General features: G+C 42.5%; 2 protein-coding genes across 2 annotated transcripts; both read left to right on the forward strand.

The window, feature by feature from the left end:
• Positions 1 to 12,095: 12,095 nt before the first annotated feature.
• LOC120680909 lies at positions 12,096 to 12,778 on the forward strand. The gene is made up of 2 exons (XM_039962487.1): positions 12,096 to 12,621; positions 12,702 to 12,778. Exons 1-2 carry the CDS (start codon positions 12,096 to 12,098, stop codon positions 12,776 to 12,778), a joined length of 603 nt encoding a protein of 200 aa, XP_039818421.1.
• Positions 12,779 to 12,833: 55 nt separating this feature from the next.
• Positions 12,834 to 14,129, forward strand: LOC120680910. Its single transcript, XM_039962488.1, has one exon. It carries the CDS (start codon positions 12,834 to 12,836, stop codon positions 14,127 to 14,129), a length of 1,296 nt encoding a protein of 431 aa, XP_039818422.1.
• The last annotated feature ends 3,818 nt before the right edge of the window (positions 14,130 to 17,947 follow it).

Here is a 17,947-nt window from a genome sequence, read left to right on the forward strand (position 1 = left end):
TCCATCAGCCTACGCCCAGGCAGCGCTCGAGTGGTCGAGCACAGAGGAATATGCTTCTGCAGCACATGGATCGAGGGAGTAAGCCGCGGCCGTTCCTTCAGTTTTCCTCAAATTGAGGATCTTTGCTATGTGCACACCAGGAGGCTACTAGGATTCTTCATATTTCTGCTGAACATACACAGATTGTGTACACAGGCTGCAGGTTATTTCTAGGGTTACACAGTTTCATACCTAGATTATTTACTGTAGATTATTTTCCTGGTTATTTCTTCTAATGGCTTCGACGAAGTATGATCTTCCACCTTTGGATCGCACCACAAGGTTCGCTCTATGGCAAGTCAAGATGAGGGCTATGCTGATTCAGGCTGAAGTGGAGGATGCTCTTGATAAATTCGGTAACAAAGATTCAAAGTCTTGGACCGATGAGGACAAGAGAAAAGAGCGTAAGGCCTGGTCTCAAATTCAACTTCATATCTCAAATGATATTTTGCAAGATTGTTTGCAGGAGAAAATTGCAGCTGCTTTATGGCTCAAGTTATAGTCAATTTGCATGTCTAAGGATTTGACAAGAAAGATGCATATGAAGATGAAGTTATATACGCACAAGCTCCAAGAGGGCAGTTCTGTGCTTAATCATCTTTCGGTCTTTAAGGAGATTATTTCTAATCTACAATCTATGGAGGTAGATTATGATGATGAGGATTTGGCTCTTATTCTTTTGTGCTCGCTGCCTAGTTCTTTTACAAACTTCAGAGATACATTATTATAAAGTCATAATACTCTAACGCTTGATGAGGTTTGTGAGGCTTTACAAGCTAAGAAAAAGATGAAACAAATGGTATCTTCTGAAGGTTCAACTTCCAATGGAGAAGCTTTGTCTGTTCGTGGCAGGACACAAAAGAAATCAAATAATTCCTATAGAGGCAAGAGCTCGAACGGTTATCATGGCCATTCAAAGTCAAGAGACAAAGATGACAAATTCTGCAGGTATTGCAAGAAAAACAATCATGTCATATCTGAGTGTATTAAATTGAAGAACAAAGAAAAGAGAGCTGGCACATATAGATCGAAAGGTAAACCCAATGAAGAAGGTAATGCTTCTGTTGCTACTGATGGTAGTTCTGATGGCAATGAGGTTCTTGTTGCTTTTGCTGGATGTGCAAATAGTGGTAATGAATGGATTCTTGGTTCCGCTGCATCTTTTCATATATGTATTAATAGAGATTGGTTCATCACATATGATTCTGTTAGTGGTGGTTCTGTTAAAATGGGTGATGACAGTCCATGTCAGATTATTGGTATTGGTTCTGTTCAGATCAAGATGCATGATGGTATTATCAGAACTTTGACAGATGTGAGGCATATTCCAGATATGAGAAAGAATCTTATTTTTTTGAGTACTCTTGATGGCAAAGGGTACAAATACTCCGGTGGAGATGGGGTTTTGAAGGTGTCAAAAGGCTCTCTCATTATTATGAAAGGTGATTTGAAATCTGCCAACCTGTACCATCTTCGTGGTACTACAATTACAGGTGATGCTGCTGTAATTTTTAATTCATTATCCAATTCTGATGCCACTAATCTTTGGCATATGCGTCTTGGGCATATGAATGAACTTGGTTTGGCAGTGTTGAGCAAGAGAGGACTTCTCGATGGGCATAGCATCAGCAAGCTGGATTTCTGTGAGCATTGTGTGTTTGGCAAACACAAGAGGGTGAAATTTAATACCTCTACTCATACAAGTAAAGGTATTCTTGATTATGTGCATTCTGATTTATGGGGACCATCTCGCAAGCCTTCTCTTGGTGGTGCTCATTATATGTTGACCATAATTGATGATTATTCTAGAAAGGTATGGCCTTATTTTTTAAAAGATAAATCAGAAGCATTTTCAGCATTTAAAGAGTGGAAGATTATGATTGAGAATCGAACTGAAAAGAAGGTTAAGAAGCTTCGTACTAATAATGGGATCGAATTCTGTTCTAAAGAATTTAATGCATATTGTAAATCTCAAGTCATTTTTAGACACTACACTATTCCTTACACACCCCAATAGAATGGTGTAGCTGAGCGTATGAACAGGACTATCATCTCTAAGGCCCGTTGCATGTTGTCTAATGCTGGTCTGCATAGACGTTTTTGGGTTGAAGCTGCTTCCACTGCATGCTATCTTATTAATCGTTCACCCAGTATTGCTATTGATAAGAAAACTCCAATTGAGGTATGGTCTAGTTCTCCAGCTGATTATTCGCAATTGAGAGTTTTTGGTTGTACTGCTTATGCTCATGTTGATAATGGTAAATTAGAGCCTAGAGCTGTTAAGTGCATCTTTCTTGATTATAAATCTGGTGTTAAAGGCTATAAATTGTGGAATCTACAAACTCAGAAGGTTGTGATTAGCAGGAATGTTATCTTTAATGAGTCTGTTATGTTACCTGACAATCCATCTACTGATGCTCCTGTTGAGAAATCAAGCGTGCAGGTGGAGCATTTTCTTAATGTTGATAGCACACCAGATAATGATAATGCTGCTGTTCAAGATGCACCTATTATTGATGATCCACCAGTTATTGTTGATTCATCTGTTACCGAGCATTCTTCTCCAGTTGTGCAGCCTCCACAACATTCTATTGCAGTTGATAGGGCCAAAAGGGCTCCTAAACCAGTTAAAAGATTGATAGAAGAATGCAATGTTGCTTATGCTCTGAGTTTTGCAGAAGAGGTTGAAGGTGTTGCAGAACCTTCCAATTATTCTGAGGCTATTACTTCTGCTGATTGCAACAATTGGTTGACCACTATGCAAGATGACATGGAGTCACTTAAAAAGAATGGTACGTGGGATGTAGTTAAATTGCCCAAGGATAAAAAGCCTGTCCATTGCAAATGGATTTTCAAAAAAAAGGAAGCTATGTCTCCAAGTGAGCCAGCAAGGTATAAAGCAAGGTTGGTTGCTAAAAGCTATAGTCAGATTTCATATATTGATTTTAATGATGTCTTTTCTCCAGTTATGAAGCACAGTTCTATTCGCACATTACTTAGTATTGTTGCTATGCATGATTATGAACTTGAGCAATTAGATGTTAAAACTGCTTTCTTACATGGGGAGTTAGAAGAGGACATTTATATGGACCAACCTGAAGGTTTTCTTGTTCTTGGAAAAGAAAACCTTGTTTGTAGATTAAAGAAATCTCTTTATTTGTTTCTTTATGTTGATGATATATTGATTGCTGCAAAAGATAAATCAGAAATAGCTAAATTAAAGGCACAATTGAATAAAGAATTTGAGATGAAGGACTTGGGTGCAGCTAAGAAATTCTTGGTGTGGAAATTATCAGAGATAGAAAATCTGGTATGTTATACCTCAGTCAGCGAGGTTATATTGAAAAAGTTCTTCGCCGTTTTAATATGCATAATGCAAAACCAATGAGTACTCCATTAGCTGCATATTTCAGATTATCTTCAGCTTTATGTCCAGTGTCAGATGATGATATTGAGTACATGTCTAGAGTTCCATATTCAAGTGCAGTTGGTTCTCTTATGTATGCCATGGTCTGTTCTCGTCCTAATTTATCTCATGCATTGAGTGTTGTCAGTAGATACATGGCTAATCCTGGTAAACAACATTAGAATGCAGTTCAGTGAATTTTCAGATATCTGCGAGGTACTTTTAGTGCTTGTTTGCAGTTTGGGAAATCTAGAGATGGACTTGTTGGTTATGTTGATTCTGATTATGCTGGGGATCTGGATAAGAGGAGGTCTCTCACTGGTTATGTTTTCACCATTGGTGGTTGTACTGTTAGTTGGAAAGCAAGTTTGCAGGATACTGTTGCTTTGTCCACTACTGAAGCTGAATATATGGCTATTTCTGAAGCTTGTAAAGAAGCTATTTGGTTGAGAGGTTTATACTCTGAACTTTGCAGGGTTTCTTCTTGCATTACTATTCATTGTGATAGTCAAAGTGCTATTTGTCTTACTAAATATCAGATGTTTCATGAAAGAACAAAGCACATTGATGTGAGATATCACTTTATTCGAGGCATTGTTGCTAATGGTGATGTTAAAATATGCAAGATAAGTACTCATGATAATCCTGCTGATATGATGACTAAGCCTGTTCCTGTAGCTAAGTTTGAGTTATGCTCAAGCTTGGTTGGTGTTAAAGTTTAAGTCCTAGTGACTTTTGCGCCGGTGATTATTTATTATTGAAGTGAGTTCATTGATGATACTTTATTCGCTACAAGATAGAATTCGTCTCAAAGTGGAGATTGTTAGATGTGATCCGAATTACAATGTGTCTCTTGTGGGGACGCCTAGAGGGCCCACAATTCGGGTTATGTGATTAGCAGATTTGTTTCCGTGTTTGACTGCAGTCAGTTCAGTCCACCCTATATATCCATCTTGTAAGCCGCACGGGAAGAGTTAACGACTCATTGTATTCCCTGCATTGTAACTCTCCTCATTATAGTGAAGATCGCCAGTTGGCGCCCGTGGTTTTTTCCCGCAAGGGTTTTCCACGTAAAAATCGTGTCTCGTGTTCGATCTTGTTTTCGCATTATTTGCTAACAGTCATTAGGTGCAATAACTCAGTATATGCATTTGGAGACAGGAGATTAGGTGCATATAATTACAGTCTCAAACATGTGCCAACTAATTGGTGGTAGCGAGTAATGACTCGTTGATCTGTTTTAATTAATTGATCTAGTCTCAGTATGCTGACAAAGCCAACCAGCTGGGAGCCATTAGATCAGATCTAAGGATATAAATCATAGCTACACGTTCATATGAGTTGAGCCGGATTTCAATTGGAGAATCTGATTTTTCACCATGCCTGCAAGTTCTTTTACTTCCATTAATTTTGATCAAAGATCATGTGTAACAAGAATTATTAATGACCAGACACAAGTTCCTGCAGTTAAATTCCTAGTGCTAGAATAGTGAATAGTGCTAATAGTGAAAGAATGGATGATCACTTCAATACTGGAAACCACCTATTTGCCAAGTGCCCTAAGCTTTGCCGAGTGTTTTCTATCGGGCACTCGGCAAAGAAATTGTGTGCCGAGTGCTTCCCAAAAAACTCTTGGCAAACAATGAACACTCGGCAAAGAGGAGCATGTGCCGCATGCGTGCGACGGCCAGCGCACGGCCGTGACATCCGTTAGTGCTTTGCCGAGTGCACGTTATAGGCACTCAGCAAAGCTTGGTTCGTCGTTTGCTATTTTTTACACACTCGGTAAACATGAAGCTTTGTCAAGTGTCTTCTAGGGCACTCAGCAAAACTGTTAAAAAATCACCAATGCCCATCAAACTTCTTCCGCTGTTCTCATACTACACGTGTTACTACATGTTCAGATTTGGTATATTTGGCAATCAGTTTGCTATATTTAGTTAACTAGAACATTTGGTGCGTGTTGTGCGCCCTACCATATGGACCTAACAATAAAAATAAATATACAAATAATAGATACAAATGCATATGACATCAATCAAAATGTTAATATTACTTATTGATTTCTAAAGACCATGTCAATCATCCATATCACAAATCACATAGCCAACTAATTCAATTAATCAAACAATAGCTAAACTTAGTCATGGACAATTTAATGCATGTATTATAATTTAGTAGCATTCTGAAATAAGTCTACATTCAATCACTTTCATAACTTTCTAGGATTAGAATCATTGTACTACTAATGAAAACCTATGCTGCACTAAAAATTTAAAGTTTCATATCCAGACTACACTTTTAATATACGTGGCAGCGCACATGGAGAGAGAGGAAGGGCACAAGCCAAGGGCCTTTCTTCACGTCTGCAGGTTAACCAGCTAATAATAGGGTCACGCGCGCGGATGGGATCCCGCACGTCGCACACGCCCCGCTGATCCAAATCAGCACACCACCAGTCAAAACCGTGCATGTTCACGGTCCATGAAGGGATGCAATATTATTAGTGGTTTCTTCTTCTATTTTCTTCATTCATTCATTTGGAACAATTGTTCTAGAAGGCAGAATATTTTTTTATTACATTGGAAATATTGTTCCAGAAGGTTCCACCATTTTTTTATTATATCGGAATAATTATTCAAGCAGAATATTTTTTTCATTATGTTGGAACAATTCTCTAGCTTCAATAAAATTTCCGTGTTAAAAAATTATTTTAACAAAAAAACTCATCCAAATATATTGAAGTGTGATCTTGTTTTGAAGATTTCGCCATAAGAAACTCAGTGGTGCAGTTAGATTTTGATTCTGATATATAGTTTGGGAAATATAACTTTTCTTGTTTGATTTTTTATTGGGTCACGTGCGCAATCCATTATGACTAATGTGATATCTTGACTTTTAGTCATATATGTGACTCCTAGCACCCCCGCTTAACCAGCCACACGCTCCACGAGTAGATCGTGCGCCGTAGGCCCATGCAAAAAATAGGAGACCGAATATTTTTTCATTACGTTGGAACAATTCTTGCAGCTTCAAAAAGAGTCCATGTTCAAAAGATGTTCCACTAAGAATCATCTAAATATATTCAAGTGAGATCTTATTTTGAAGATTTTATCGTAAGAAACATAGTGGTGTAGTCAGATTTTGATTTGGAAATACGGTTTGAGAAATATAACTTTTGTCTTGTTTGGTTTCTGAAACGAACATGGCACCATTTATGCCATTTCGAGTGATTTTGGTAATCAAATGACAACACAACACTTGGACTAATATGATTGTTAAGATGACCATTCTCAGGCTTTTAGGTTCAAGTGATGACAAAGAGAAAGAGAAGATAGGCTTCGGATCAGGAGCACCGGAAGAACCGATGCCTAAGCATCGGTGCATCCGACGCTTGTCGGAAGAACCGACGCTATGATGTTTGGTGCAGGAGGGAATCGAAGCCAAGTCAGCCTATAGGCACAGGTTGAACCGACGGTCCAAGAAAGGGCATCGGTGCATTGGGCGTACTGTATACCAGAGACGATGTCAAGTGCCCAGGAGAAATTTTCTCAGCACCGGTTCAACCGACGGTGCATCGGAGTATTGCGTCGGTGCATTGACGCAAGTAGAAGAGAAGAAGGTTGTGAGTGACCGGTTTGACCGACGGGCAAGCATCGGTTCAACCGGTGGTCACTGTGTCAGCAGACAGAAGTTCAACGGCTACTTCGTGTCTTAGAGTGACCGGATGAACTGACGCTACCCCTGCTAGAGGCATCGGTTCATCCGATGATACGCAGATTTTCTGCTGACCGTTAGAGCAACGGCTACAAGACTTGGTGACCTATATATATGTCTCACCCCGGCCATTTGAAGTTTGCTGGAGTTGCTGGACATCCCACACACACCCAAGAACATCTCCAAGCCATACAAGAGCATCAAGATCATATCTTTAGCCCTTAGTACACTTTGAGAGTGTTGTGTAAATGTTTAGCTCTTAGTGAGTGAGATTGCAAGGCTTCGAGCCTTTGTGCTGTGGTTCATTAGCGAACCAAAACAAGAGCTTGGTGCGCCGGCACCTTGGAGCGTGAAGCTCGCCGGCAACGTCATCGACCCTCCGACTTGGTGTGGAGCGGCGACGACATCTTTGTGCGGGGGACGTGGAGACCCCCATCCTTTGTGGAGAAGCTCCTTAGTGGAACTCGGGGCCAAGGTGACCGTGATTGTGTTCACGGAAGAGACTTGGTGGCCGAGTAGCAATACTCTTAGTGAGTGCTACAACAACGTGGATGTAGGTGTGCCTTTGTGGCTAACCGAACCAAGGGATAAACACCCGCGTCAAGAGTTTACTATCTCATATCCCGCTCATTAAGATTCTGCATTTCATACTAGCAATTTGTGTGCCTTTACTTTCATAGAATAGTTTCTTGATAGGAAAGGCTATAGGTTGCTAAACTCTTTTGAGATAGGGGTTTCACACTAGAACAACTTAGTTACACATCTAGATAGCATGTTTTAGTTTAAGTTTTGTGCAAACTAGTTGGAGCCATGGATCAAAGTTTTTATTAGTGCCTAATTCACCCCCTCCCCCTCTTAGGCTACAGCACCCGATCCTTTCAGTTTCTTATTAGGTCACTTGCTGAGCCCATTATAACTTGCTCTCTCCGTCCCCAAATATAAGACATTCTGGAATTTAAAATTCATACACAAATATAAGGCATCCTGGGGTTGAGAGTGGACCCAACGATCTTAATTATGCATCAATTTCTAGTCTTTGCCAATAAAAAGGTGTGCATGCAGCCATGTGGGGGATGTGCATGGGAAAGGGCATGCTACTTTAATTAGCACATATATTTAGTTGCCCAAATAGAGTCCCAATGCTTAATAGTTAGAGGTAGGAGAGTCTTTTCTACACAGCCATAATCTGTCCTCAAAATTCTAAAATGTCTTATATTTAGGAACGGATGGACTGTATGATACCTTGACTCCTAGTCACACATGTGACTTCTAGCAGCCTTGATTAATCGGCCGCATGCTCTTGACGAGTAGACCGCGCGCCATAGCCCATGCAAAAAAAAAAAGCGGGCACCTGCATTTAGTATAACTGATGCAACAGATAGTATTAAAGTTGTGACCCAAGAAACTAAATAAAATCCAAAGTGAAATGGCTCAGGTTCAAGAGAGATGCTTATTCGTTAGTTTCTGCTTCAACACCATGCCACCTGTCGTGCTTTAGGAAATAGACGATTCATACCTGACGCTCCTGAGCATCACCAAATTCTCACTTTTCAACCACATACACGAAAGTTGTCATTGCTGTATAGCGTTTTCACACACAGATACACAAGTTTAAATTTAAGAAGCTCTTAGGTTTGTAAGCGTACAGCTTTAAACTACTATTAACATGTTTTCCTAAATAAAGCTCTTGGACTTGTTTAGGACAATATAACGAACAGGTATATAGAGTGAAGAATAAAAAAATATTGGTATAAGATAGCACTGTCGCTAAAATGATTCTGAAATAGATGGATATATCCCAGGTACCTATTACTCCACACAAGATCCTCTTGCTGTATGTCTACAAAAATAGATCGTCTAGTTGTAACCAACCTGAAAATAGAAACGCTGGTACGCTTGATCTAACCTTCCCGCTTCAATTCTTATTACCCTGAAAACAAATGCAATTGGGCATGCCAACCGCACAACCAATTATTTTGCATGGCATACATCACACAAACCCACAGAAAGTTCTCTTCTTTTTAATAGTAAAAGGCAACGTAGATAAAACATTTCAATTTGCCACAGGTGTAACTTCCACTGATTGGTTTGTAACCTGGAACTGCTTAGACTATATTATTGTTGGACGCTCGGCTGCAGCTTGTGTGTGCTCACACTGCCACATATCGCCTCTAACAAATGCAGTGAGCAAGACCTCGCCCTGTTTCCTCTGCTTTTTCTTCAGCTTATCCTTGGCCTTTTCTTCTGAATCAGTGAGCAAGACATGCAGGATTTGATGTTCCTTCTTCTTTCTTAGTCAGGTAAGGAATACGTGCCTGTCTATGTGTATTTATATAATGCAGTTAGTTCTTGTATTATATTTGTCGGAGCAGTGACAATGTTTTCTCCAGTCTCCCACTCTTGATTATCTCATTTCTGCAGATCAGCCACGTTCATCTCAAGAAATTGAAGCGGTCACACTTGGTTTTCTGTCATCTGAACTCATCTCAATCAAAAGGCTTGTATACCACTCACATTTTCCTCATCAGTGGATAGGACGAGGGGGGAATTACCACGAGCTGCTGACAACTTAATTATTATCACTGGTATACGCACACCACTACGTCACCGTTTTCCTTCCTGTACAGTTTACCTCAAAAGTATGAACATATTCATAAAAATTTCCTTCACCGCATCAGTTTCAAATATATTAACAATAGCAATGTTTATTTCCCTCAAAGTGTTCTTCATTAAGGATGATAGAGGTTTTCCTTCCTATACAATCCCAATATAATTACATGGTTAAGATTTCGTAAGGTCGATTGTTTGTATTATTTAGACTTTACTATGATTTCTTAATTTAGATGTTTCCCCTCATTTCATCAAATCTCCGAAAGTTCCATACCTAGTTACCCCTGGTTAAGGCCTATGCGCATATAACTTTAATTGTCATTTTAGTACTAAAAAATGAACAATATGATATTAGCGGATATCTTGTTCAGGCCGTTAATTAACTTCGATATTATTGGTGAGTGATTGGTAGTAGAGTTTGTGTCTTGCAGGAATTTTGTTAAGACATTGATAATTAACTGGAATTCAGCTGTCTGCATCTCTTTTTGGGGCCTTACTTAAGGTGGCTGTTGATTTTAGTGCCTTGTTGATATCTGCTGTGTGCTCTTGAGCAATAATGTCATTAAACTCAGTTATAATGATCTACTCGTTATATATTTAAAATAATGAAATTATACAAATAAGGACCTGGTATTTTTCCATTTATCAAAGGACCGATTTAGATAGTTTCTTTATTTACATATGGCCTTTGTGGTATAGGTTTTCGGGAAAATGGATTATTTGAAGTGTGTCATATCTACAATTTATTGCGAAAAAGTAAACATAATGGCGGCATGCATTTTTGTTGTAAATGGTCAAGTATTGAAAACAATGTTCATAAGTAGAATCTTTGAAAACAATCAGGTATGTGATGTTTATATTAACCGCCAACACACAATTTGAATATCACATTCAATTATTTTCTGTATTAAATGATAATTAAATTCATGGCAACATTTTCTTAGTGTTGTGATATTTGCACCAGAGTCTGTAAGTTTTAAATCTCACTGATGGCATCAAAGTACGTCAGAACTGCCCCTATATAGCCTGTGGTTTCTTTATTTTACAAACTAATAATATATATGTTCCTAGCAAATTTGTAATTTTTTAATATTTATTAGGACTTTCTGATGTGAATGGATATTTTTAATGGAAAATGAACTTGCCATGTTCGCCAATATTATCTTGCTGCTTGTTCTTTTTTGGAAAAAGTTTAAATTACCCCCTCAACTATAGCCATAGTCCAGATAACTGCCTAAATTATAACTTAGTTCAGTTTACCCCCTAAACTATACCATTTAGTTCATTTTGTCTTGCTTATAATACAATTTATCTTTTTTTGTTTCTTTATACACAAGTTTAATTTTAATTTTAAATTTTACATGATAGTAGTGGATATCACAATAAATATTTTAAAACATTGTTAGAATTTTTTCATCATTATTTTTCATATAATTTTGAACTCCAATGATTAATTTATTATTAATTATCCTAACCTATCAAAATAATGAGAAAAAATTATAATGTATTTTTTCTAACATTTTTTATGATGTGTACTATCATCTTGTAAAGTTTTAACTTAAAACTCCACCTGTGCATGCAGAAATAAAAGAGACAAATTCTATTAGGGGGTAATTTGAATCAAAAGGTATAGTTTGAGAGGTAAAATAAACCAAACCATAATTTAGGGGGGTTATCTAGACTTTGACTATATAGTTGAGGAAAGTAATTTAGACTTTTTCCTTCTTTTTTATTTTGTTTATTTGCTATGGTGTACATGGACCAATGATATATATAGAGAGCACATTAAACTTCAGGAGACACCATATTGTACTTCAGTTATTGAAAACCTCTGAAAATAAATTTGAAGAATGACGACACGTGCACCAATCTACAGACCGGAAAATAGTAAAAACTCTGTTAGGCTAGCACTAATAGTATTCCAACCCATCATTTGGACTTCTCTCAAAAACTTATGAGAACACTACTGATGATTAGGGAGCATTCATCTAAACAAATCCCTCAACTGTTTAATTGTTTTAGCTCTGGTTGTATTGCAATAGGTTTGTATAGACCTAAGCCACGAGATAGCAAGCAGTATCCATGGTACATATTTTTTTTATTTAATTTGGATATTAATTTAATTAATGTATAATTCATTATATTTTTAAATTGAAAGTTAATAGCGTCTATGCTAGTCTAAACAAATGATAATATCATATCTGGCTTTACAATGAAATTTTCACCTTTTCAATCTACACATGTTGATTAATATTCAATGTAGCAGGTCGATCTATCCTCCTCTGAACAATCACCTGTTTTCAATATTGTACGCGAGAGCAAAATGGCTGTGAACCCACTGGACCTCACAAACCGTTGGGCCATCCAGATCCTGCTGCTCTTCAGCCTCAGCCTGCATGTCCTCCTCCTACCCCTTGCCGGAATCCGGAGACGCAGGGCCTCCATGTTTCTGAGGGTCCCTCTATGGCTGGCATACCACCTGGCTGACACTATAGGGATCTATGCAATCGGACTCCTCTCCCTGAGCAGCACGCCGCGCGACCACCGGCTCATGCCATTCTGGGCACCCTTCCTTCTCCTACACCGCGGCGGCCCAGACAGCATCGCCGCGTACGCGTTCCATGACAACCAACTCTGGCTGCGCCACCTGCAGGTCTTCATCGTCAAGGTGCTAGCAGCAACATACATCCTCTACAAGCATCTCCCTCGAGATGACACCTTCCTTCTCCTTCCCGCCTTGTTGATGTGGGGGGTCGGCATCGGCAAGTATGCAGAGAGGGTTGTGGCAATCAGGGGCGGTAACATGAACAGCATCCGAAACTCTCTCAAGAAGCAACCAATCGCTAGGCATCATCATCACTTCCATGATTGGGATCAAGGACTAGTGAAGAAAACCATCAACGAAGATGAAGCCTATTTGCACCGGGCTCATTACATGTTCCACATATGCAAGCGTGCAATGGTGGATTCTTGGCTGGAGAAAGATCCCGAGCACAACACCTTTGAGATGCTCAGGGCTCTTAGGAAGGAAGGCTCCAAGGGCATGTGGGCATTCGCGGAGATGGAGCTCTCCCTGTTGTACGACATCCTCTACACCAAGGCTGCCGTGATCCACACTTGGCCTGGTTACTTCATCCGTTTCGCCGCATCCGCCTCCATTGCTGCCTCGTCTCTGCTGTTCCATTTCAGTGGCAGGGATGACCAAAAGGCAGATGTTGCCGTCACGTACGCCTTGCTGGCTGGGGCATTCCTTATGGAGGCAGCATCCCTGCTGAACGCCCTAGGATCCTCATGGGCATATGCATTCTTGTGCACCACACGATGGAGCCGGCTCCGGTACGCAGCCCTATGTACCGGAAGGTGGGACCGGCTTCGACACATTGTCAAGGCTACCAAGAGAATGGTTGGCAGCAACCAGTCAGGTAGGAGGTGGTCTGGCGAAATGGGGCAGTATAACATGTTACACTACTGCAGTCGCCGCGAGAGGGCCTATAAACCCCTTTTGGGCAGATTTGCCGCGATGTTGGGATTCGAGGAGTGGTGGAATAGGAAGCATTACTCTGCAACAGTTGACATTTCTGATAGCCTGAAGCAGGGGTTGTTTGAGTACATACACAGATTAACAGAGACGGGTTTGAATTCACAGGGTGTAATCAGAAAGAGCTGGGGTCAAGACGCACTTGAGAGGGAGGACCGGGACTTGTATGAGCGTATCAAGAATGAAAGAAACCTCGGCGTTGAGTTCCAAGAGGGAGTCATAATATGGCACATCGGCACAGACATCTTCCTAGCCAAAAGCAGAAGAGATGCCGGCGACGACGACACAGCTGATCTGGTGAAGGGTATAAGGATGCTGTCCAATTACATGATGTTCCTCCTCATTGACCACCCTAAAATGCTCCCTGGCCTTGCCCAGAACATGCTGTACCGGCGAACCTGCGAAAATCTATCAGACAGGTGCAAGAACCATGGCCATCCAAGAACTGGAAATGTTGGTGCAGTGCTCAAGGAAATATTCCGCCTGAATGATGGCCCTACTGTCACTGAACTGAGCCACATAAATGAGCTCGCAAACGCCGTGTACAAGGAGAGGCCGAAATACAGCCACGCTGTTCCTCGCCTCTGTTATGCTAATGAAGTTGCTAAAAAACTACTTGACAGAGAGAAGGACAAAGGCAGCAGGGCCGTGTTGAATTTGGTCCTTGATGTCTGGATGGATTTCCAAGTGTACGCAGCCAATCGATGCAGCAGGGAATCCCACGTCAGGATGCTCAGCAGCGGCGGTGAGTTGACGAGCGTTGTCTGGATTATGACAGACTTCCTCAACCAAGAAGCCTACGCTCGTCATAGGGATTGAGTACTGCAGGGAGACATGTATTTCCTATTAGAGTCAATTCATTCTCTACAGATATTATTTTGTATCAAGCTATTGAGTGTGATTACCGGTTGGTTGACTTGATGCAGTAATGCATTGAAATCCTAATTTTCTTGTGAGCTGTTGAATGCAGTTGTTATAAGAAGCTTCGAGTATGCACGCCTGTGTTTCTTTACCTTTTAACTTTAAACTTTATACCAAAACCTACCTATTCACTGCCACATGAGTTCCTTACCCAATCACTACCATAGTATCAAAAATAATGTATCGAGGGCCCACCCCGCATCCTGCCAAAGCAAATTAATATATTCGTGGGGGTGTTGGTGCAGACCGAGAGAGGTCTCGGTCTAGTTTTTTTTATGAAAAAGAGGAGGGTGTTAGATTCCCTACTGGTTATATATTAAAAGAGAAAATAAACCGAGTTTGTACAAGTAAAACTCAAGAAACAAAGGAGACAAAGAAAAATAAAAACAAAACACAGTCTATGCAAAAAAGGGTTCTCCATTCTTCAAGTTGTTGCTTGTGTTCCACCAAAAAAAAAAAGGTGTTGCTTGTGTTTGTTCTGTACTCCATGTTGAAGCAAGTCGAGTTCTTTCTTGAAATTTAAACGGCATCCTTCCAAAGTTGGCTGTTGTCCCCTCAAAGATGAGATCATTTCTTGTGGTACAAAATGTCCAGCGGAGGAGGAGGATTATGCTCATGAAAATTGGTGTTTGCAGCCTACCTATTAGAAATTCCAGGATCTCAAGAATTGATGCTTGATTGGGAATGTGTAGATGTAAAAGATTCCAGCAAGATTCCAGCAGCCTTGAGAAAGGGGACCATTTAAAGAAGAGATTTTCTGTAGTTCCTTCCACTGAATTATTGCATAAGACACAATCATTTCTCGTTGGCAAAATAGCCAATCTCATTCTCAAACTATTGCACGTGGGTCAACTTGATCCCAAAACTTTCACGAAGCCCAAATCAGTCCCTCAACTTATACTCTCCGGACCAACTCTATCCTTGAGCCGAGCTGGACAGCCACATCGGCTTACCACGCCGCCACGCCATCCCTCATCTTACAGGAAATATCCAATATGCTCTTCTTTCATTTGGTTTACCACAGCCGCCGGGCGAGCCCCACCGCGGCCGCCCACGCCTTCCCCCCGCCGGGTGAGCCCTCGCGGGGGCGCGGCAAGCTCTACCGAGCCATGCGCCAAACGGCCTCATCGCCAGCCACTGCTTGCCTCTGTCCCTCCGCCTCAAACTCCGCGAGCTCCTACCCCCTCAGCCTCCGCCAGCCTCTGGCTCCCTGACGCCGGTGGCCTCCATGTCCGTGGGACCCTGCGTCGGCAGCCTCCACGGGCCCTGTGCCGCCACCTTCGCGAGCCCCTGCGCCGGTGGTCTCCACAGAACCCTGCTCCGCGGCCTCCACCTCCTCACTGCCACGCGAGTCCTGCTGTGGCACCCTACTCTTATTAGGGTGTGTTCTTCGAGCAACCGTTGGAGCTGCCAACAGCAAGTGATTTTGGTATGAAATGTAGTACAGGAAGTAACCAATTTCAACACCAATCAAGCTCGCAAATTTCCAGCTTGGGGCAAAAAAATCAATGCCTAACCTTCGTATCTGCATGCATGTAGTCTGATTCCTCGACGCCATGTGTTCTTCCTTCCATTCTAGCACAAATCCATTCCTCCGACGGCCACCACGAGCCATCAGCGCTCTCGATTGGCACTACTGTGGAGGCGGAAGGGGAAACTGAGAGGAGAATAGAAAGGAGGCATCTGCACGAGAGCATCCAGAAAATGAGAAGCGCATGCTGTGGTGGACCCATAGAGCTAAAGGGCAATATTGACTTTTAACACACGTATGAATACCCTGACATACAGCTGGATGACATGGAACGCCGACGTGGCTGTCCAGCTCAGCTCGAGGATGAAGTTGATGCCGAAAACAGAAGTTGAAGGACTAATTTGGACTTTGCGAAAGTTGGAGGACCAAGTTGACCCGCAGACAAAAGTTAGAGGACGAGATTGGCTATTTTGCCTTTCTCGTTCTAGTTGCCTCCTACGCTAAATGGTTGTTAGCAAGGGCGATGCCACGGTCATTTTTCCTAGTGTAGGTGCACCTGGGTCCAAGTGAAGATCTAAAGCTATTTATGTAACACCCAAATTTAAATTTTGTTTGAATTCAAAACAAATTTATTCAAATGATGTTTGTGTAAAAAAAAGGAAAACTTCTCCTTTCAGCCCAGCCCACTCCCTTCTCCCTCCCTCCTTTCTTTTCCTCGCAGCCCAGTCAGCCCAACAGAACTGGCCCAGTCCCCTTCCCCTCTCCCACCTTCTCTCTCACTGACGCACTGGGCCCGCCTGTCGGCGCCATCCCCTACCTCTAGCCAGTTCCTCTCCCCGTGACGAGCGCCGCCGGCCGCCCGAGTGCCCACACACGCTCGCCTTTCCCCCACTCTATGTCGCCATCTTCCATGCTCTTGAATGCCGCCGCAGTCCCCTCGCCTCCCCTCCTCCTCGGCCAGTACCGACCGACACCATCTTGGCCTTCATGGCCGGCCGCTCGAGCTACGCCCCTACCTTTCCTGGCCTTCCCTCTTCCCTCTTCGGCCTATATAAAGACGCTCCGAGCCTCACCTGCCTCCCTTTCCCTCACTTCTCTCTCTCGCCTCCTTGCTCCTCTGCCCTGCAGCGCCGTCACCACCGTTCCAAAGTGCTGCCGCCATCGATCACCTTCATCGACGCCTCTCCCCGATGACAAACCACCACTGGAGATCAGCACCGTGGTGAGGATGCCCCCGGTCTTGTTTCCCCTCTCTCTCTCTCCCACCCTCCCTTGCTCTGGATTGCTCACTGGAGCAGGACGCCGTCGCTCGCCATGGAGGATGGAGCACCACCTTGCCAGCCCCGCGTGCCCTCGTCGACCCCTTCATCGTGTGCGCCGTCGTCCCCTCGTCCTTCTCGGCTTTCCTGCGCGCGAGGCCGAGCTCTGGACGGCCGGATTCTGCCACCTCCGACGATCCCGACCGCCCCTCGCCGTCGTACGCCACCTCCACCAGACCGCAGCGCCACGCTAACCTCTCCATCGAGCTCGCCGTCGCGCCCTCCCTCTCCTCAGCTTCTCCCCATGCCAAATCGTGGCCCGGAGCACCGATTCCGGTGAACTCCGGCTGTGCGCCACCGCCCGCCGCCGCTGGTTCAGCTCGGCGCCGAGTTGAGCCGCAGCCAAGCTGCTGCTTGCGTGACCCGACCCGAGCCGTAGCCGAGCCAGCCACCTGCGGAGATGAGCCGTTCGCCCGCAAGCCGCCCCGTTCTTTCTGAGCCATTGGATCTTGATCCAATGGATCGAATCAGATCTAACCAAATTCAATACCGTCAGCCCTGGTCTTTTTGCAAAAAGGACCCACAGTTTTATAGAAATCAACCTGCACTCCTCATCAGTTCAAAAGTAATTCCAAAAAGGCTCTTTTTCTTCCGTTTTAACCTCCGAGCTTTCCAAAATAGAACCCGCTGTCCAAGACCCCTCCATTTTCAAATCTAAACCTAAGTTTTATGTTTAATTATGTTTTAGCTCCTAGTTTCTTTTAGTTTAACCTCTGGGAGTTCTGTTTCTTCACATATAAGCCCTGAACCTTGTTTTAGCTATATCTTTTTTGTTCTAACTCTGTTTTCAGCGATTCTTATGCTTACGCAATCCTTGCAACACGTACAACATCTTTATCATCGTATCTGTCCCTATTTTTACTGTTTGTTGTGCTATTTCTTATTTGTTGTATGTTTTGCTTGTGTGATCGTGTAGACAATGCCCC

Source organism: Panicum virgatum, chromosome 7N (genome assembly GCF_016808335.1).
Source record: "Panicum virgatum strain AP13 chromosome 7N, P.virgatum_v5, whole genome shotgun sequence".
Classification (NCBI taxonomy): Eukaryota; Viridiplantae; Streptophyta; class Magnoliopsida; order Poales; family Poaceae; genus Panicum; species Panicum virgatum.

Excerpts from the sequence above, each read along its gene's own strand:
- LOC120680909 (XM_039962487.1), top strand. The coding sequence starts at position 12,096 with ATGGCTGTGAACCCACTGGACCTCACAAACCGTTGGGCCATCCAGATC. Across the intron at positions 12,622-12,701 it reads GAAGCAACCAATCGCTAGGC|CATTACATGTTCCACATATG; the intron begins ATCATCATCACT and ends TTGCACCGGGCT.
- LOC120680910 (XM_039962488.1), top strand. The coding sequence starts at position 12,834 with ATGGAGCTCTCCCTGTTGTACGACATCCTCTACACCAAGGCTGCCGTG.